At 39.1% G+C, this 22,705-nt stretch overlaps 1 protein-coding gene across 1 annotated transcript in view; it reads right to left on the bottom strand.

Annotated features, from left to right (window-relative positions):
- The window catches only part of Cntnap4 (contactin associated protein like 4), a 303,201-nt gene that overhangs the window by 103,566 nt on the left and 176,930 nt on the right, over positions 1-22,705 (bottom strand). Inside the window, exons 5-8 of the mRNA XM_008822985.2 lie at positions 13,772-13,975; positions 13,048-13,232; positions 12,150-12,293; positions 8,058-8,319 (exon numbers count right to left, since the gene is read on the bottom strand). Coding sequence (XP_008821207.1) covers positions 8,058-8,319; positions 12,150-12,293; positions 13,048-13,232; positions 13,772-13,975 — 795 coding nt within the window. The remainder of the gene's footprint in view (positions 1-8,057; positions 8,320-12,149; positions 12,294-13,047; positions 13,233-13,771; positions 13,976-22,705) is intronic.

A 22,705-nucleotide genomic window follows, 5' to 3' on the forward strand; every position in this document is an offset into this window, starting at 1 on the left:
TTTATATTAACAATTTTCATATAAATACAAAGTTTTTATAATAATAAATCAAGGTAAACTGAGTGTGTTGGCTCATACCTTGAATCCCAACATTTGAGAGGCAGAGGCAGGTGAATTGCTGTGAGTTTAAGGCCAGCTGGGGCTACATAGTGGTTTTACTGCCACTGAACTACAACCTCTAGTTCCTCCTAAGGTAACTGTATTGTCATAAATCCTTCTTAAAGGAAAGTACATTGACGTGGGCTCTGTGGTTGAAGGCTGGAAACCAAGCATCTCTCTCTGGTTTACCAGCAAGACTTATAGCCACCAAATATCCAACTCTAAGAGTCTGCAGATCAAGTCAATAAACAAAAATATAATCATTCTATTGAACCCAAAGAGTCATTTGTAATTTTCTTAACATTCTAAACTAATGTCTCCATGATAATTTGCAATTTGAAAATGCATCAAGACTCCATTAAATTGGTGATGCTATTTTGTCCCAGATGTATTTAAAGTGACACAAATTCTACTCAAGCATGAAAGTCCACTATTCCATCAGAACTAAGAAGAAAATGTGGGAATAGAAAGATGACTCAGAAGTTAAGAGCACTGTTTGCTCTTGCAGAGGACCCAAGTTCAGTTCTCAGCACCCACATGGCAGCTAACAACCATCTGTAACTCCAGTTCCAGGGGATCTGATGCCCTCTTCTGACCTCCATGGGCATGGCATGGTGCACTTACATATGTGCAGACAATATACACATACACATAAGACTTTAAAAAAAATAGAAGAATGAAAATATTTCCAAGACCCAGTCTTATTTGCTGCAGGAAAGATGACAGAAAACAGACACTTGAACACAAAATGAACACCACAGGTTGTATACTTCTAAACACATTTTTGGAGAACAGACACTGCATGAATGGACAAGTAGTGTTACATAACTCAGGGCCCAGGAAGATTGGACTAAAATAAATCAAATGTTCCCAGTTTTTCACTCCAGTTCTTCAGGTAGAAGTTACGTACAGAGCAAAAACTCTTGTATATACCTGACCCACAAGTGCAGGATGCCTCCAGCTCTATCTCAGATCCCCACCTATCCTCTAACCTGTCTCCAAAGCATAGCACAGAGGTGCTCTACATATGTGACTCCACGCGGTTTCTCCTACTCCTGTTTTCTTTTGGCCTTACCAAAACACTTCTACTGATGAGCATTTCATTTTTAACCTATTCTGCATTAATTGATTGCGTATGTGAAGTATAAGTGAAATGTGGGGTGGTGGTATGAATGGATCTGTGAATTATGTGTGTGGAATATGTATGGAAGTGTGTGGGTGATGTGTGTTTGATATGTATGGATGTGTATGGATGGTGTGTGTGTATAATATGAACAGATGTGTATGGATTATGTGTGGGAATGCATGTGAACGGAGGAGTGTAGATGCCACGGTGCAGGTGTGAAGGTCAGAAGACAATCTCAGCATTAGTCCTCTCCTTCCACTTTGCTTGAGACAGAACAATTTGTTTCATTGTTGCTTAGGCCAAGCTAGCTGACTTTCCGGATTCCAGGACCTCTTCTAGCTCTGCTCCTGTCTTGCTAAAGGAGCACTGGGGTTACAGAGATGTGTTAGCATGCCTGCCTTTATTACGTGGGTTCTGGGGTTCAGACTCAGTCATACTTGTGTTTCAAGTGCATTACCCACTGAGCTATCTCCCAGCCCTGATACTGTTTTTGTCTTCTGCTACAAGGTTAGTTCCCTATGTAGCCTAGGCTGGCCTCAAACTCAGTCATCCTATGAGTCACCTCACCTAACTTGCACATTGATACTTTGTAAAATATACTAAAATAAATTACTATAAAACAAGGACATATAAAATATGTCTTCAAAGCAGGCGCTGCTATGTCACAGAAGTATCTTTTTCTTGTAACAGTTCCTAAGAACTTAATGTCTCCTTTGATACCTGTCATGAATCCACAGCAAGTCTTACCCTGAGCTGGTTCAGGGACCATGCTTTGTACAGCAGTGCCCTGGGCATCTGCTCATTGGGCACAGAACAGAATTCAATCAAAGACTTGGGGAGGCCTTTGGAATCCTGGTTTCAGTGCAAAAGCCAAGTTAGACTGTGAACAAAAGACTGGTTGGACAGCCCCCTCTGCAATTTGGCACAGTTAAATGCCTTCATCTAATAAGCGAGCAGCTTATGAACTTGTGCCATGCTTGAAGAGGAACCTTCAAAAGCTGACATCCTGTGTGATGGACATCATTTACCTATAGAGGAGACTTATTTCCTGTCAGTAGGATGGATTGCTCAAATTAAAACATGAATGATCCCCAATGTATTTCCACTTGCTCTACCTAGTAAATCAGACTCTGCTTTTCTTTATAAGCATATAACTCATTTCGATTCCCCTGTCTGATGAGAGGGGAGTTCCTTCTAAAGGCCACAGTACAGTGAGAGGAGGAAGCGAGGGAGTCACAGAATTTGGGGGAGGGGGGTCCCTTATTAATGGTATTATGTTGCTCAATTCTGATTCGGTTCCCACTGTCACTTCATTTGCTACTTTCCTCATTACTGTGATGGACTGTCTGACAGAAGTAACTTAAGAAAGGGAAGGCTCATGGGGCTGGAGAGGCTGCTTAGTGGTTAAAGGTGCCTCTGTGCTTCTAGAGGACCTGAGCTCACTTCCCAGTACCTACATTGGGCAGCTCACAACTGCTTGTGACCCCAGCACCAGGGGAATCTAACACCCTCTTCTGGCCTCTCTGAACACCCACCATGGCATACACACACACAGATGCAGACACATAGAGACACACAAGTACACACACAAATAAATAAATAAATAAATAAATAAATAAATAAATAAATAAATAAATAAAAATGAAAACAAAATCTTTAAAAAGAGAGGAAAGTTTTGTTGTGGTTTAAGGTTCCAGGGAGTACATTCCATCCTGGTGATGAAGGTGTGGAGGAGTTCATGGTGACATGGTGACAGGAATGTGGCTGAAACTTCTCCCATCTTAGTAGACAAAAACTAGACAGTGATCAGACCAAGAGTACGGTAGCGTCCTAACCCTAAAAGGCCCAGCTCCTGTGACCCACTTTCTCTAGCCTCACAGTTTCCACAACCTTCTGAAACACTACCACCAGATGGGGACCAAGTGTCCAAACATATTCAAACCATAAAACGCCATTACCCATAATTCCTTGTCCATTCTGGGTATCAAACGTGGGACCTTACACACAGGTGGTAAATACCCTACCACTGAGGTACCTCCCCAGCCCCACTCATAACTTTTGAGTCTGTGGAATAATGAAATAATGATCATAGTAGCAATTTTATTGAGACATTCATAAGTATCATGCTTTCTATGTGTGGCATCATTTACACAACCCAGTGGTCATTACCCTCATCTTAAATGTAGAAAAAAAATGAGGCTGGAGAAAGATAAAGAATTATCCAAGATGCTCTCCAGCTGGTGAGCATGAAAAAAGGAAATAAAAACAAAAACTTTAGTCTAACTCTAAAACCCATATTTTTTCCCTGCCTGCCTATAAGGCTGGTGGCTTCCTTATCTTGTTCATATCTAACAATCAACTTTAAAAAAGAGAAGAAGCAGGACCTGACAGCAAGGTGCTGGCCTGGCACTATCAGGAGGCTGAGCTGTGGAATGTAGCCTGGCATGTAGGTTCGGGACCCAGGCCACATTGCTATGTCCTGTCAATGTAAAGCAACTCCCAGGACACAAACATCAGTTACTATGGGACTACAAGAGGCTCATGAGAAGAAACTACGTTGACTCTTAGGTTGAGTGCTATAGTACATGCCAGAAATCCCAGATCTTGGGAGACAGAGGCAAGAGAGTACCTATAAGTTCAAAGCCAGTCAGGTCTACATTGTATGTTCCAGGCAAGTCTCAAAAAATCAAAAAGACAGACAAACAAAAAAGACTTCTATTTCAAAATCGGAGGTAACCACATACCAAACCAACCCAACAAACAAACACATTTAAGAAAACATTAACACACAAACCACAGGAATATCAAACTTCTCCCTCTTCTGGAAAATAAGAATAAGCACTATCTTGGTTTGAATGCTGAATGTCCCCCCCTACAGTCTGAGGCTTGGTCGCCAGCTGGCAACGCAACTTTGGGAGGTCCTGTGACCTTCTTGAGTTAGGGCCTAGCTAGAGGAAGTAGGTCACAAAAAGGAGTTTTGAAGGTTGTAGACCAAGCCCTATTCTGACCTCTCACTGCTTCCTGACAGGCCACACAAGCACACATGACCTCTGTCACACATTCCTACGACTATTTCATAACCTCGGCTACCAAGTCTTCCCAGCCATGACAGACTGAAGCCCTCTGAAGCCATGACCCAAAGTAAGTCTTTCCTTCCTCACATTACTTCCGAAACAAGGTGTGGCCACAGCAACAGGCACAAGTAAATGACTACTGTAACTACTAATTTGTTGTTTGTCAAATAACACTTCAGACTCATTTCATTCTTTCATCCTTCTAGATTAAGATTCACTGCTGGAGAGATAGCTCAGCAGTTAAGTGTACTGGCTGCTCTTGCAGAGGCCCAGGGTTAGATTCTCAGTATCCAAAAGGCAGCTAACAACAGTAACTCCAGTTCCAGGAGACCCAACACCCTCTTCTGAGTTCTGAGGGCTTTGCAGGACATGGGTACACTTACCTACATGCAGGCAATACACTTATATGCATACAATAAAAAAACTAAAATTAAAGATTTACAAAAATATCTAATTATGTAATTACTCTTATTCTCCAAAGCATTATTCAACAGCAAATGTTTGCTTCTCAGAACGTTTCCCCCAATCACTGACATAACCCCAAATCATGTGTCATTCTTAACATGTTTGTGTCAAGATAATCTCTGGGCTTCCAGAGCATGCCTTACTCTTCTTGCAACAAGCTACAGACTTGACATTTACAAACTTCAAACAGGGTCACCATGGTCTTGGTTTGGAAAACACTGTCAACTACAAATGTATGACTGTAGTCATAAATGGAAGTGTTTTCCTTTGGAGATGGTAGAGAGGACAGGATTGTCTTTCAGAACTGTGTATCTTCTTCCTCAGCCAATCCCTGTTTCTGGGTCAAACCACATAAACACACAAAATACAGCAGGGAAAAAAAGTTTATATGTACTTCATATACTTAATCTCTGGGACTGTCCTAAACTGCTATGGAAACATTCTGACCTCTTAGCTGCCTCACCCTGTCATAAGACTGTAACAGGCATCCAGAAGGGAAGACAGGTAAAGAAAAACTAAGCCTGCCACTTGGGTCTATTCCCTGCAAAGGTGCAGAAGGCAATTATATGTATGTCATCACTCGAGGAGCAATTGAAGAGTTGTGTCCATTCCAAAATATATTTCAGTGCTTTGAAATCACCAGAAATTTGTACATCCACTAACTACTGTCACTAACCAGAATTAAGAATCCAGATCCCTAGATGGCTCCTGTCAGACTGAAAATCTGGAGGTCATTGGTAACCATCAGTAGGGCAGAGAGCAGGAGTTTAAGAGTAACAGGTTTGTAGTCTAAATGGAGGGATAGTCCAATAATGAAAGAAATAAAAGGGAATTCAAAAAACAGTTTTGTTTTGTTTTTTTCTGAGTGAGAAAGACCAGGAGGGCTGTGCCATTACTCACAACACAGGGATGATGAATTCCCGCCATGTCAAACCCACAGAACCATCTGAAGAGCTGCAAGATTACTTCAGGAGGACCTGGTCATGGGGCTAAAGGTTTGTTCAGGTACCCGATTTTCACCCTTAGCCGGAATGATAAAAATCACTGAAGAAACCTCAAATTTGATCATAAAGAATTTTGTCTTCATTTTTAAAATAATGTACCTGCATTGCCGCATCAGGTCCTTAGAACCATCTGAATGTTTTTTGTTTGACATCTACAACGCTGACAAAGACTAAAAATATCTTGTGTCATGAGGGATTTTAGAGTGCTGTTAAAATGTTTCATGATTTAGGCTAATACAGTATCATTAATATTTCTAAGATGACTTAGGTTGACATAACATCTTCAAATAATCCAAATGACAATTTTCAAAACTGTATAATCCATTAGAAATTTAGTCCAGTAACTCAAACATTTGCATAATTCAGGTCTTTTTCAACACAATTTTTCCCTTGGTAAAATATTTTTTTTTTAGTTTCTCAGAATTTTAACATTAGTAACTTATATCTCTAGTAGCTATGAGAATTTGAACCATCTTCACATTATAGGTAGATTTTGTGTAATGTAATGCCAATCCATTTGTAATTCATGATTTTATTTAAAGTCATTATAATACAGCAATTGATTTAATTATCAAACATTATACAAGCAACCCTAAGTAGAAAGTCATTTCCTATGGGAGAGGAAAGTAACCATTTAAGTACTTTATTTGCAAATAGGAAGTGTACTTGCGTCATTGAAATTAGCAAAAATTAAGATCTTTGAAAGAAACTGGAAAAGAAAAAAGAAAAAGCTAGTGAACAGGGGCTGACTTTACGTCTACAGCGTGATGTATTTTGCTATTCTGACATTCACAGTTAGGTGCCTTGTTACTAGTTATGAAAATAATCATATAAAGTCACATGATGTCAAAATGGATTATATTGTATCTGGATTTAAACATCCATTTAGAGATTTCCAAATCACTTAGGGTATTCTATACACAGTTACACCTAGTAATTTATTAACTATGCATTCCTGTAAAGAGGTTAGCAATGAGCTTGCTTCATGCAGCTCGCTATAGTAACATTGTACGAGCAGTTCCTTTAAGATGTTGAAAATTAGGCTATGAATATAACCACTTCAGAGGCTGTCAAATACATCACAATACACTACACACTAATGGCAAGCTTACATTTTTAGACCTTCATTTTAGGGCTTCTTAATTATTAATATGACACTGATTCATTTATCTCCTTTGTCAAGACTACAAATCTACCACATTGAAGATTACACAAAAAGTCACAGAACAGCACCTCTCAAAAAATCATAATTAATACTGACTTTCTAGTTCTTACATTTAAACTGAAGCAAAATATGAACAGCAAGAAAAATATATAAGCAATGGGCATCGTGCACCAAATTGTGTCCTTGTTTTTTCTATTGGTTTCAAACTGTATTTTAACGTTTCTCATTTTTCCTTCCTCAAATCATAGTCTACGAACAAAGTGAAGATAGAGAAGCCCTACAAAGGCATCTTTAAATTGTTTTTAAAGATCATTTATTAAGTTAATGTAGCAATTTACCCCTGTGTAACCTTTGGTTGCCAGATTTGGATGCTATTCTATATATGCAAAAATGTGATATGGATCCCTTGTTGAAAGCTATATAATTCTAATGAGGAGATCAAAATATCTCTTGCTCACAGCTCTGACCTAGATTGGACATTAATTTTTCCAGACACATATACAGTCACCTTAATTATATTACCTACAGTGATAAAATGATACTATATTGCCTACAATTGCAGAGAATTTCAACTGGTACTCAACGGAGTAAGTTTGCACAAACCTTTGCCTCCTCCCATAATGTATCCAACCATTAGCAAGGTGCAATGTGCAGTGGAATAAGGATATATATATATAACACATATACATCCAGTGAGGCCACTCATTGCACAACAGACCAAGGTAAAAATAGCTACTTCATGAAGTCTAATTTTCCACTGAAAGACCTCTAGTTAACTTACTGGCCTAATTCTATGCATTCCACTCCCCCCTCCACCCAAACCCATCTCCTCTGGATATATTGATGATTTGTCTGAGTTAGAGAAAGGGTCATGGATCGAAATTTCCGTTTCTCCCATCACTATCATTTTCATTAATTAGAACTTTGAACATTGGAATCATGCTTAAAAGGAAACTGCAACCAAGTTCCTCCGAGGAAGAGTACTGATGATCTTATTAACTCAAGTGTTCATTTACTGAACAAATATTAACTTCTGGTTATGCACAGAATTTGTGGAGAAGGGACTCAGAGATAATGAAGTCTTTTGAATCCACATGCTTTGCCCACAGGAGGACATTTATTACCTGCTGTGATGTCACTGGGTGATTTTCCTGGCTGCTGCAGATTCAGCTTAAGTTTCCCATCACTAAGCAAGAGAAGAAGACCACCTGAAACCAGTTGAAGTTCACTGAAGAGCAAAAGTCCTGCCTTATTCCACGTTCGAAATTGAAAACTGGCTGCAATCTCCTCCTCTTTGGAAAAGGCTGGTAGTAGTAAGTAACTCCTGGTACTCAGAAAAGTCAGAGGCACGGACTGTGGTTGTGAACAAGAAAATGACACATTTCCCTTAGAATAAAGCAAAAGAAAAGGCTGTTAGCATGCTACACTGGATATATAATCAAATTTAAAATACGAAGGCTCATGATCAATCTCACATTATTGTCACTTAAAAACAAATTGTTATTGCCATGAAAATCCAAATCTTTGTCAGATATCTTTTAAAATATTTTTATTGACTCTTTGAGACATTAATACAATGAATTTTGATCCTATTCATACCGCCTTCCCCATCTCTACCCCTTCCTCAGTAACCACTGATTTCATCTCCTCTATTATTTTTTATTAAATTTTCAGTTGTTTCTCAATATGATTGAGTTTTATTTCCTCTGTAGAATGTACAAACTTTTTTCAGTTTTTTTCAACTCCTAAGTTTAGTGATTTAGATCTCCAGTAAGTATGAAAATTCAAGTCATCTTTACATAGTAGAAAGACTTAGTATAATGTAATTCCAACGTACTTTGATCATATAGACCCCTTCTCTATCTGCACACCCCCCCTTAGCAATCCCCGCCTGATTTCATGTATCCTATCATATACAAATTTGACTGATAGGTCACATATCCTAAGATCTGCTTTCCCAGTCCTCTCTCTGTTTTTAAACCTTAATATAGACCTGCAAAGCCAAAGAAATAAACTATACTAAAAACAACAAACATTGGAGTGAAAAGAGTTGATCTTTTTCCAACAGATAAACAAAAGGGCTACGTTATGATTTGGTTAAAATGTGAACTTCTACTGTAAACAATGATGTTGTGTGTTGAGTGAGACAATAAAACGTTAAGAGTACACAGTGCTAAGGTACAAACTAACCTGTAGGGTGAAGGGAATTATGAGACTATGGAACCCCATGGGAATAGATGTCATGTGTTTTATTTGAGTAGCTGCCTCCTTCCTGGCCTACAAAGAGCAGGTCTCCTTGTCAATGAACAGTGGGTGAGCCTTGCAGGAGCATTGTGTTGAAACTCATTATTTTGGATGAACTGCACATACACACACACACGCACACACGCACACACGCACACACAAACGCACATCTGTCTATATTCTTTTCCCTTTAATAAACAAGTAATGAAATTAAAATCTTGCTGGATGTTATGATCCTGTAAAGAATACCAATTCACAGAGAATTAGAAATGAAATATTTTTCCATAATAAATATTCTTGTGATGTGCTCTGGGATTTGCTGCACAATGTGAGATTCAATTTACATATTTTAAATTTTAAGCAATGTAAGAAATTAATGAAAATCTATTTGTGGCTGCTCTGTATTATAAAAGTGGTAAAGCTGAAAAGTCCACTTCCTAGAACCTCCTTTTCCCTCTACTACTGGTCAAAAGTTGACTGAAGAGCTTGGGTGACAATGATTGTCAGGAAACACCAGCCATTTGCCCTGAGTGTTTTTGGAGATGGTGCACAGTGAAGTCTGGGGAGGCAGCAGGTTTGGGGAGGCAGCTCAGTCAGGAAAGTGAGTGCCTTGCTAGCAGGAAGACCTGGGTTTGCTCCCTAGAACCCTTATGAAAAATAAGTCATGTCTGAGTCAGAGGAGATGGACCAGTGATGAAAGCACTTGCTGTACAAGCCTGAGGACCCGAATTTGGAACCCTGACTGCAATTCCAAGTCAGAGTCATGGGTTCCACGGAGCAATCTGAGTTTGATTCATAGACCCCACCTCAATTGATAAGGTGGAAGTATTGTGAAAGATGATTTATGACATCAAAGCTAAGGCTATGCATGGATGTGCACTCACACACATGTAAAACATGCATATACACACATACACACATGAAGAAATTTAGGGGGGGATCCAGGCTTGGTTGTGCACTTACAGTCAAGGACTGTGGAGGAGGAGACAGGGGTATCGCTGGCCAGCTATACTGGCCCACTTCTCAAATACCAGGCCAGTGAGAGGCTCTGTTGCAAAAATCAAGGTGGACAGCACTTGAAGAATGACATCTAAGGTTGTCCTCTAGCCTTTACACACATGTACACACCTATGTCTGTGCTCCTGCATGCACGTAGTACCTCCCCTACACACACACATACACATACAGAGAGAGAGACAGACAGACAGACAGACAGAGACAGAGAGAGACAGAGAGACAGAGAGAGTGCTAAGATGCTGGTTTATCCCTCCATCCTACTCTGCCACATCTGTATCACCTCTTTCTCCTGATGGCCAGCCCAGTTGAGTAGCAGCAGTCCAAGTTGATGCCCAGCCCGGATGTTTGCCAGGAATTCGCAGGGATAGTGACCACCAAGAGGCAACAGCTCCCATCAAACCCTCAGAAAGCTTCCTGCATAAACCACAAATGCTCTCCAGAGCCTAACCCAACACTTACACCATGGCTCAGTGTTCTAGCTAACTTTTATTGCTATGACAAAGGCACTGACTAAAACCAGCCTGGAAAGGAAAGGGCTTGTTATACTCTTCCAAGCGACAGTCCATCACTGAGGGAAGCCAGGGCAGGAACTGAACCCCAGACCATGGAGGAATGCTGCTTACTGGTTTGCTCCCCTGGCTTGTTCATGTACCTTTCTTATACAACCCATGACCTACCTGTCCAGGGATAGCACCACCCACATTGGTCTGGGCCTTCCTACATCACTCAATAATCAAGAAAATGGCTCACAGACATGCCCACAGGCCAATCTGATAGAGAAAATTCTGCAATTGAGGCTCCCCCTTCCCAGGTGTGTCAAGTTGACACCTGGAGCTACCCAGCACAGGCGGTTAGTGACTTCTGACCTCTCTCATCTTCTGTCTTCACCAGTTAGCCTTCCACTTCCGTGCTTCCCAAGATCCAAGTTGGAAGAAAGATCCCTTGTAACACTCACTGTGGCCCTGCTTCCCTGAGTGGACCGTAACCAACAGATGTAAATTCTGCCACACTTCCATAGAACTGGGATATAATAGAACCCAGATATCTTGATTATTTTGACAGATTGGCAGCCACAGTGCTCTAACAGCCATTAGTTTTTAAATTTGTCATTAATGGCCATGGTAAAATACAAGGGTTTCCAGTGTCTCTTTAATGCAGGAGGATGTTAACTGATCCCAGAGACATGGTGCTCATGCAGGGAGATAGTCCGAGAATAACTTACTTTAAAAAAAAAATCACAGAGCAAAATAAAAAAATAAATTGATCACCTTGAGAATAATAATACCCCAACAACTCTCAAATATTTACAACAAAATTAAAATCACATCACAATAAAAATTTAAATACGTCCCTAACTAAAAAATTTTAAATGTTTTCTTGCAATTATGAATTCACAGCAGCTGCAGTTACCTGCACAAGATCAAGCCAGCCAAAACCCCAGCATAGATGGGGTAGACGATCTCACAGCCCAACCACTTACTGGAGAGCTGTTGTTGGCAGTGGCCAGTTCCTGGGGGAAACAGAATCACTCTGTTTGGAGGATGTGGCCACTGGTAGGTTTCCCACATCCCAGTGGACAGCTCCACTTCCATGCACATATGGGCAGGGCTAAGTGGATTTAGTGGGTAATCAAAGAAAAACAAAGACATGGAGTTGGGAGGAGAGCATGTTGGAGGGAACACGGGAGTACCTTCAGGGGAGAATGGGGGTAGGTGTGATCATGTTTCATTGTGTAAGTGTGTGAATTCTCAAAGAGAAAGAAAAAGTTTTAGAAAACAATTATGCTCTGTAATTATAATCCCTCTAAATTAATCTCCTATATGCATACTGTCAATCAAAGTGAAAAGTTTGATATGAGCCATCTATAAAACATCACAACCTGTGAGACCTTCAAATGGAGCGATTCCATTTGGAAAAGGCCTCATCTCATGTATACCTCATGTGGGGACTCTTACCATGGTGATGATTTGAGGGTGGTGTTGCTTGACCAAGCCAATGATATTGACGCCATTATAATAGAGATTTTCTACACATCCACGAAAATTCTTATGTGGCAATGACACTGATTTTGTAGGTGCTGGCATCCCTCCAAAGCTGATCTTAGAAAGAAAAATGGCATCAATAATGTTGTTTAGTGATTTTATGATAACCTGTTAAAATAATTATGATTAGCAATGATAGCAGTAGCCAGCACACATAGATAAGTTTATCACACCCTGTATGAAAAAATTAAGACACCAATTTTTTAAAAATTTATATACATTTAGCCTCATTTATATGATGGCTTGATTATTCCTCCAATTTGCTAATCATATCTGGTTTTGATATTTATTGCTTAATGAATAAAACTACTTTTATATCCATGATAGAACTTGGTCTATTTAATAATATAACTATTTATGACATTTCACTTTGTATATGTTCCTTGTACACATTGATATTTGAATATCTAATCAGTTGTTAATTAATTCATCTGTTTGTTACTATATTATCCCACATAAATCTGTATTTCGCAGGAATATAATACAAATAAATTAGATTATACTTTCCATGTTTGCTTGTGGTAGTGAGATCTAACCACAGGGGAAAATTTCTTACTTATGTAGTGTTTTGTCCACACAATTAAGGTGAAAGAGTTGTCTTAAGTTATAATGGTGAATTAACATATAATAAGGGATGAAGCCTCAAGTTCCATGTGCTCAAATTTGTTACTATGAGTTGGGTCATCTTGGGAATGCTTGATCAGCCTTGAGACTTACTGTGAAGGTGTGTTTTTGTAGTATATTTTCTCCTAGGAATTTAAACTACATATATGTCATCAACTATGTCTTAATTGAAATGTAGCATCACCACCTCATAATCAAGATCCAGGTAATTGAATTCTCCCTGTGCATGGAAGCGATGCCTGTGTTCGTCCACTGTGAAGTTGACCTGTTTGCCCAGTCTCTGGATGAGCACAGAATGCCAGTGTTGGTCATCCAGTAGGCTGCCCAGGGTAAGGTTGACAGGGGCAGGAATGGAGGGCAGTCTAGCTTCACCTAGAAGATGAAAATAAACAGCCCTGTTATTCCCAGTTAAAAGGGAAAAACGTCTCACCTCAGTACATCAGCATCTCTTACAACACTGCAATGTTCCTCCGTGCACGCAGTCCCGGAACACTACTAGTGTGAATTTACCTAAAGTTGGAATATAATGATTTCTCAACCTTGCTATAATTTCTTCCACTGTTAATTCTTTTTATTATTATTGCCCATCGCATGCTCATTTTCTATGTAAATTTTATGTTTGCTACAACCTCATTATTTTTACTACTGCAATAGTTTTCAACGACCCATCCTATTCTTTATGATGTCAGAAGCAGCATGTAGCTCTATCAGAGTTATGAGAAGAGCATCCAATGAGGGGCTTGTGTAGTTTGCAAACTATGAGCCATTTGGGCATCGGGTATCCATGAAAATCCTTGGAGGTGAAAATAACACACTTTTAAATGTTAGAAAAATAAGATATAAAAGCATAAAGTTGCCTAAGTGAGAAGTAAATGCTCAGATTTTTCAAGCACCGTAACACATAGTTTTACCTGAATTAATAATTAAAAAGAGTTTTCCTCTTCTTAACTCCAATGTAATCAGATCTCCAGTGGGTCCCGCCCTGTGGAGTAGAATCCCATCACTCTGCATGGTTTTGAATTTCAAAGAAATGATATCTCTTATTGGGCTCAGGGAGTTTTGATCAAATCGGTAGAGAAGAGAACTCTTTCCATCAAGATCAATCACTGCTGATCCTAGAGACAAAGATAGCAAAAGTCATTGTATAGGGAAATAGGCTTTTCACTGAAGTATTTTAACACGCTCCGTGTGTGTGTGTGTGTGTATGAAAATATGACCAACAAATATCTAATTCCACTGAAACCCAGCATCAATTTCATTTGAGTTTTTATTAAATATTCACAAAATTCATGACCTAGAAACATATTTTAAATGTATGCCTATCTTTTCTTATTTTACTAAACACTTGTATCACTATAAAAAATAAAATATGAAAAAAGGATTATAATGAATATACATAAATCACTTTATAATACATATTTTACAAACGATCATTTAATAATTTTCTTGGAATGTTTAAATTAAATTTGGAAGAAGGTGCTCCAGAATAAAAAAGGGGTGGTGATATGTCAAAATTCATTCAGATGTGTGCTATGCCATAGATGTGTATTCACAAACACATACATGCACACACACACACACACACACACACACGATTTATAAAATACCACTTCAGGCACATATTAAATTGACCTTGTGTTCTGTCTTATTGTATTATGTTTTTACTACATGGTAGTATTTAAGGACAAGGCTATTTTCTGCCTTCTCAAGGGCATTACTGGAAACACATTAGCTTAATGATATTGTAAGGTCTAGTCTACATGTTTGTGTCACAGCTATGACACCAGCACCTGTATTCAGCTTTCTGACAGTGTCTTCCCTGCTGGCTGTCACGATCACTCTTACTCAGTTCATCTGACAAAAGATGTCATCTTACACTGGTAACATAATAGTACATCTGTCAAAATCAGTTGTACCCGGAAGGTGACACACAAAAGAAGTGATACTACTCAGAAACCCTCACAGTATTTTCTATATTTCACAAGTCAAAGAGTTTTTTAAGGAAATTACCCTTGAGAGCACATTTATGTAATAAATGAAGGGATTACAGAAACCCAATAAAATAGGAAGCTATTTTTCAATGGGTAAGCTGACTTCTTCCAGTCAACAATGTGACATTATAGCTTACTCTTTTTCTTCCATTTGATAAAATTATTATAGCTCCTCATCTGTCCAAATACACATCAGAGTCAGATTAACCTTCTCATCTCATAAACCTCCAACAACCCCCACAACCTTAAATTTCTCACCATTCTATGTAGCTATCTTTGAAAACTCAGAGGCTGGATTTTTTTCACAGCTTGTTAATGTTCTTATAAAGTATTCATTCACCAAGTGCACATGAATAAACATCACATTCTTTAGAAAGAATAATGTTAGCTGAACAATTATTTCTTGTTGTATAGCTGAATGGATGTGTATGGTGGAAACATAACTCTATGTCAAATACAAATGATGTTTTCTAGATTATCAGATTGCAATAAATTAAGAAAAATTTCAGTCAGATAGACTTTAAATGCTGACACATTTGGAGCATTGCAGTTATCTCTGAGTTAATGTATTGCTTAGAGGCAACTATCATAGTAATGATTTTATTTGAAATAAAGATTATTTTTGGAATTAGCTAGCAAGAGATTTTTTTCCCCATAAAAGCAGCCTATGTTACTTTAGCCTACTATTTCTTTTTTCTCTTTTCCACTATTGTTATTATTACATTATAATGGTTATATCCATCTTCCCTGGCACCTAAAGCTTTGAGGCCTGGAATATTTCCATCAGCAAAATAGGGGAGTGAAAAAAAATCTTAGAAAATTGATGCCTTAAGGAACGATGCAATGCTTTATCCCTTAAACTGAAGCCACTTGCCATTTTCTCTGACTCTTACCACTTTCTACCTAACAAGTGCATTACTATGCAGCGCGATAAATTCACTTAACAAAATGAATGTCTGACATATCATGTTGCACGCTGTGATAAGAGAGTATTCAAGGCTAGAATGTCCTCTGCCCGCATGGAGCTTATACACAGGGAAGGTGAACAATGTATAGAAAACAAATAGATAAGGCCATAAGACCACTAAAGATTCTCTCAGGCAAGATGATGTAGAAGACCGAGCGCACCTGTTAAGATGCTGAGAAAAAGTTTTCTCAGGTTTCAAGTCTAGAAACCTCAGGATCGGACAGATCTTCATCAGTAACTTTGCATCTCTCTATAGTTTTCAAATCCCATAACTTCTCCCTGAAAACTAGATTACTCTTGCAACATTTAGTTTCAAAAAGCCGTGGCATTCTCCCAGTATTTTCATGTTCACTGTCATAAAATAAAACTGAAGATTGTTGAGAAACCACTATGACAAGAAATAATTTAATGCTTAGAAGTAGGAGGTATAGGCCCTTCAACAAAGGGTCTCTAAAGAAGAAAGTACAGAAATGCAGAAATCAGCGTAAGGGGGGGTGATCACATCACATATTTCACATTCACGTAAGCAATGCCTTTTGGTAGAAGGAAGGACAGAAAAAAGTCAAATAACATACTTGTAAAACAGAGATGATTCCCATAAGATAAAATTCAGCATGATTCTTAACATTATCACATTAAGCATTATAGAAATTTATAACAGTTCACTTTTCTATTATCACATTTATAAAGTTATTTATGCAAACGTATCAAACATGAAAATAAGATTTTGAACTATCATCACAAAACATTGCTTATGAAACACAAAGCAAACAATATAAAGATCTGTTAACTACTTTCTCTGCCTAACCCACCCACTCTCTTCTCATAAAGACGCTTGTGATTACACTGGGCCCATTTGAATAAAGGAAACCATCTCCCTGTGTAAGATCCATGACTTAATCAGCAAAATGTCTTTTCTGTGTAATGTAACACAATATATTAGCAGGTTTTATAGACTAAAGTCCTTCGGTGGTATACTGGTTACTTTTGTGTCATTGTAACACAAATACAACAAGATAGGAGGGGAGATTTATTGCAGGTCCTGTCTTCAGAGGGTTTCCAAAGCATCATGCCGGCAGGGCATGGCAGAGTTCTGCATCTGTGGCACAGAGTCCTGAGATAGAACTCCTCACACATAGTGAACCAGGAAGCAGAGAAGGTAGGAAAAGCCAGGTGCCTACACTGGTTATTTTTCATCAACTTGATACAAGCTGAAGTCATCTGGGAAGAGGGAAACTCAGCTGAAGAATTTCCTCTGTCTGACTTACCTTTGAGTGAGGTATGAGACATTTTCTTGATTGATGTGTAGGGTAGAAGGGCCCAGCCCACTGTGGGTGCTGCCACCTCTGGGCAGGTGGTCCTGGGTTGCATAAGAAAGCAGGCTGAGCAGAGGCCAGAGGAATCAGCCAGTAAGCAGCATTCCTCATGGTCTGGAACAATATGTAAGCCAAATAAACCCTTTCCTCCCCAAGTTGGTTTTGGTCAGTGTTTCATTACAGCAATAGAAAGCTAACTAATACAGTTATAACCTTCAAAGGCCTGGCCCTCATCACCGACTTCTGCTGTCTATGCCTAAAATTCCCACAGTCTCCCCAAAGCTACATCACCAGTAGTGGAAAAGGGCTCAAAACATGAGCCAGTGGGGCTATCTCATATTCAAACAGCAATAGTGGCATCTTTTTATCTTTATTACAGCAAATTACTTAACCTCTTCATCTTGTTTCCTCGTGCATGAAAAGAGAATAACAATAATATGTTCTTCATGGGTTTGTTGTATGAGTGTTTATCTACATAATAGCAAGTAATCAATAAATATTTATTACTGCTAATGCCAATGCTATTACTTATTGTTAGAATATCGAGCAGGAAAAGATGTGCATAAAAATAATTAAGTACTTTGATGTATTTCTGATTCTTTAAATAATAACGCATTTTTGAAGAGCACCAACAAACAATGCTCTCCACTGTTAGTGTCACTGCCAGGTTACACAGCAGGACTGATTCTGAGCCATCTGTGGGTTCTGCGGCCTTTTCTCTGTCTGTCAGCTTCTACCTGAGCTGGCTCACCACAGCAGTTGCCAGTGACCTGAATCCTCCTCAGTGAATACCTTCACCTCAAATCTGCTTATTTAAAGCATGAATTAAGAATAGAATAAATCGGGGGAGACTACAGGCCCCCATTCAGGGATCAGCTCTCCCTGTGACACCATATATAGTCTGCTTTCTTTATATGATGCAGAAGTGTGAGTTTTCCGTGGGACTGGAAGCTTTCCAATAGAAAATATGCAAATGTCTTTCAGGAGCTGTGTCGGAGGGAATACTTCTGAAATGAGTGCTCTGCTCTCTTTTGTCCAGCATGTGTTTATGGAGAGCTTTCTGTGAACATAGTGGAAGATAAACCAATGCATAGAAACAAAGAGTCCTGGCCTATGGGAAGACACACATTCCTGAGACGCGATTATCTGTGCCTTTGTTCAGAACTCTGCTTCTGGATCCAGGCAATGTCCCCAGTGATGACTAAGATGTGCATGTCCTGCTACAACCTCTGAGAAGGATGCCAACTAAATTTCAGAAATGCTCTGCCTACTCCAGCAGCCCAGTCTCTCTACCTCTGAATATTTCACCTGCAAAACCACTTGCCATTTTGATGTATTTTCCTGTGTCTGATTCTTCCTACCCCACCCTGGCATTCTACTGCCACTCCAAAAGTTCAAGGGTTCTTGAATTTTAAAGAATTGTCACTTTGCAAAGCAATGTTCTCCCATCCAATCCCTCTAGATAGATTACTAACAAAAACATCAAGAATGCAACTCCTTACATTGAGCTCCGTGACCATAATAATAGAAAAAAACTGGACTGGCAAGATGGCTCAGCAGGTAAAGGCACTTGACACCAAGCTAGAGGACCTGAATTCCATCTCAAGAATCCAAATGGAAGAAGGAGAGAACTGACTCCTGCAAGTTGTCCTCTAATCGTCAGACATGCAGGTTACCCACACAGACACACACTAAATAAGTACATATGTTTAAATGTAAACATAATAAACTGAGAAGACTCTTTTTTGGGCTCTGTTAGAGCTCCACTAAATTAGCAATTGTGGAATGTTAACCTGAGATCCAGGAATCTAGGTTAGGTTCCCTCCTGATTCTGAGTAAGATGACATCATCAGAAAGATTTCCTGGAAGAACAGGCTACAGAAGCCTATTTTCTAAGAGCGAATAATCTCACTGTTTGTTGAATTGTGCCAGGGGAAATGAATACATTGTATTTATTTATATTACCACTAGCTCTTGCAGAAAGTTGTAGATGTGGGAGAGATTTGGCCCCGAAAGATATTTCATGGATAAATTGATTCTGCAAGTTAAACTATGAATCATAGCATTATTGATGAGGACAGATGACTGAAAAACTTAAAAGAGGAAAATTGGAAAAAAAAGTGCATGAAGTAGAAAATCATTCCTCCAATAACAGAAAATTAACTTTATTTAAAGGTCATGAAATAATTCTTCTTGATAAAGATAATGGAGTCTCCTATGCACTTAGGGGGAATTATCCTCCAAAGTAAAAATAGACTAAGAATTTTATTTTTAGGGGCCGAAGAGGTGGCTCAGAAGTTAAGAGATCTTCTTGTCCTTGCAGAGGACCTGAGTTCAGTTCCCAGCACCCATATTAGACAACTCACAACTGCCTGTTACTCTAGTTCCAGGGATCCCAAAGCCCCCTTCTGACCTCCTCAGGCACCTGCTCACACGTGCACATACACACAGATGCATACATATGCATAAATCTAAAACAATATTTCTACATTTAAAGATCAAGAGATGACTATGTAGAGATCATGAGTTAAAGAAAGCGTTTAGGCCAAACTCTTCTTGGTTACAAATGAAGTCAGCTTTTAACAACGATCACACCGCTTCTTTGTTTGAAAATTATTACCCATGTATTACTAAATAAACACATGTCCAATTTTTATTTCTAAGAAACATAAATCAGACAGAGGTACTGTTAAACTACCATATAGTGAAATATTAAAGTGACAGCGTGATGTATAGGCACTTGAGATCTGCATTACTGAATCAGGTTGGAGATGTGACCAAGCACTCAAGAAATCAACAGGAAATAGGTTGTACTATTTTTTGCATAGTAGCACGAAAGAACACAGGATGATTTAAAGGACTCTTGAGTTTAAAACAACTAAAATGAACACCATAAAAAGGAAGGAAGAGTAGAAGCAAGCACTGCCTAGAACCACAAAGAAAAGTGACTTTACTACCCTGGTTTTAAATAGGCAGAGTTGAGGTCAGTCATACATGGGGCCTATGGGCATGTGCACAATCCCTGCTACTTGCACATCAATCTAAACTCAGGTTCTCAACAAGTTGGAATCAGAGCATCATCCCTGCCAAGGGCATTTGAACGTGTCATTGGAAGATATAAATTGTAGTTGTGTCTCTAATACTTATTTGTGACTTTTGTAATGTCACTGAAGTCATTTAAATGCCTATTCTTAATTTCCTTGTTTGGAAGATGAAGGGAATAGTTCAAATGTCCTTTATCTTCACTTGGAGATCAGAGGCAGCAAAGTGTCTCAACCATTTCAATAACAAATCATTTGTAATTTTGTATCCATCTCAGAAACACCTCTCTTCTTTGATCAACTGCTACTTTTTTGTTTTGGGTCTTTTTGAGACAGGGCCACTGAGCCATCTTTCTGGCCCCTATATTGAAATATATTTCATTCATCCATTTATCAATTGTTCTTGTACATAGACTGTGTCACATGCCACCATGGGAGCGTCTTTTGCAAAAGTGGTCCCATCCTGTCCTCTATTTCAGGGGTCCTTTAGTGTAAAGGACAAGAAGGTAAGCACAGTTGTATTTTCAAATTGTAAGTGATACATGAAAGAAAAGTGCAGGGGTACAGAAAAGATTCGAACAGAGATATTTAAATTAGATTGGTCACCAGAGACATCTCTGCAGCTGTGCTATTTAAGCTGAGGGTGAACAGGTATGAATGGAGGTCAGGGAGGACTGTAGGGAGGATGGAAAGGCTGAATGGATGACACTGAAGAGAAAATGAAAATGGTGCTCGGGGAGTGCCATCAGTAGCAGGTCACCTTGCCCACGGGGAGGCCTGCTTTTGGTGCTTTCTAATTTGGTATTGTCCTCACTCCTAGGATCCAGCAATTACTCCTCGGGTGTGAGCTTTGCTTTCTGAGCAGTATCCCTGTTGCACTCTAGTTTCAAAGCCCAATCTGTTTAACAATTTCCTCTAATTGGCAGGACTTGAACGCCAAAGGTCATTTTCACAGCACTACCCAGATGCCCAAATATCTAGGACTTTAACCCCTCCAGGCTCTGATCTCTCTTGGGATCCTGGATAACTCTGATCTCTCTTGGGATCCTGGATAACTCTGATCTCTCTTGGGATCCAGGATAACTCTGATCTCTCTTGAGATCCTGGATACCTCTGATCTCTCTTGGGATCCTGGATAACTCTGATCTCTCTTGGGATCCTGGATAACTCTGATCTCTCTTGGGATCCTGGATAACTCTGACCTCTCTTGGGATCCTGGATAACTCTGATCTCTCTTGGGATCCTGGATAACTCTTCGTGCCCATGTTGTATTCACCAACCAGTCCTGGATTTGCGGGGTACTCCTTTTCTGAACTTCTTTCAAATACTCCCTCCTCAATTTCTACCCACTCTGGAAACATAGAATTCTGACTTCTGTCCTCCAAAGTCTAGTAAAATCTGGCGACTTTCTGCTTATTCCTAGAACAAGGCCACTTGCACATGAATCTCCTGGAGTGCTCTTCTTATCTTTATAGAACTGAGCACATTCAAGTTTCTACCTGTTTTGACATGAACTTCTGAGCTCTAAGGCAGTTTATAAAGTATCCCCTAGCCAGCATGTGTACTTGACATGGGTAGCAAGTTAATCCTGTAAAAGCTAGTCTGCCTCGACATGCCAAGAAGTGAGTCAGTCATTCCTCTGCTTGTGAACTTCATACTTGTCTTGACCCATTCATTTATTCTGAGTTGCAAAATAGATATATTTTAAATACTGTCATTACTTTAAAAGTATTTTATTTATGATTTTTGTTTTACGTGGATGTGTGGATATGTAAATATATGTAACTGCACCCCTGTTGTACAATACCCATGGAGGTCAGAAGAGGGCGTCAGATCACCTGGAACTGGAGTTACAGATGGTTGTTAGCCACGATGTGAGTGCTGAGAACTGAACCCACATCCTCTTCAAGAGCAGCCGGTGCTCTTAACTGCTGAGCCATCTCTCCAGACCCCCTGTCATCACCTTTTTATTTATTATCTGATTAAAAGAAAAATAGAAACACTCTTCTCCTTTTGTGTTTGGTTATCTGTGGTACATAGAAAAAGTAGCATAGCTAGGTCAATGGGACCCACACAGCAGAAGGAGAAAACAGACTCCAGTGCATTGTCCTCTGACCTCCACACACAGGTGTGTGCAAGCACACACACACACACACACTTACAAACACCATGCACACATGCACAAATACATATACACACATACAATAAATAGATAAATGACACTTTAATTTTTTTAATAAAATGAAAAATAATTATGAACTCATTCACTTAAATATATTTAGTATGTTGTGAAGCTTTGTAGTAACCTCTCCCATTGATGCTAGACATTTCTACTGTGGGTCAGTGTGAGGCGCCTCAATTATTTCTGAATTCTTTTGACCTGGTCTTGACGGATTTTCATAGTTTTCTTCTCGTATTACTTTCTAATATAAGAGCTAGATTTATGGTGATATTAATAGAATGCAACTTACCAGTAAAAATCTTGAGACTATAAACTTTGCAAGGAATCATTTATCATCTGGTTTTAGGA

The sequence above is a fragment of the Nannospalax galili genome, unplaced genomic scaffold (assembly GCF_000622305.1).
Source record: "Nannospalax galili isolate Female #2095 unplaced genomic scaffold, S.galili_v1.0 scaffold568, whole genome shotgun sequence".
NCBI lineage: Eukaryota > Metazoa > Chordata > Mammalia > Rodentia > Spalacidae > Nannospalax > Nannospalax galili.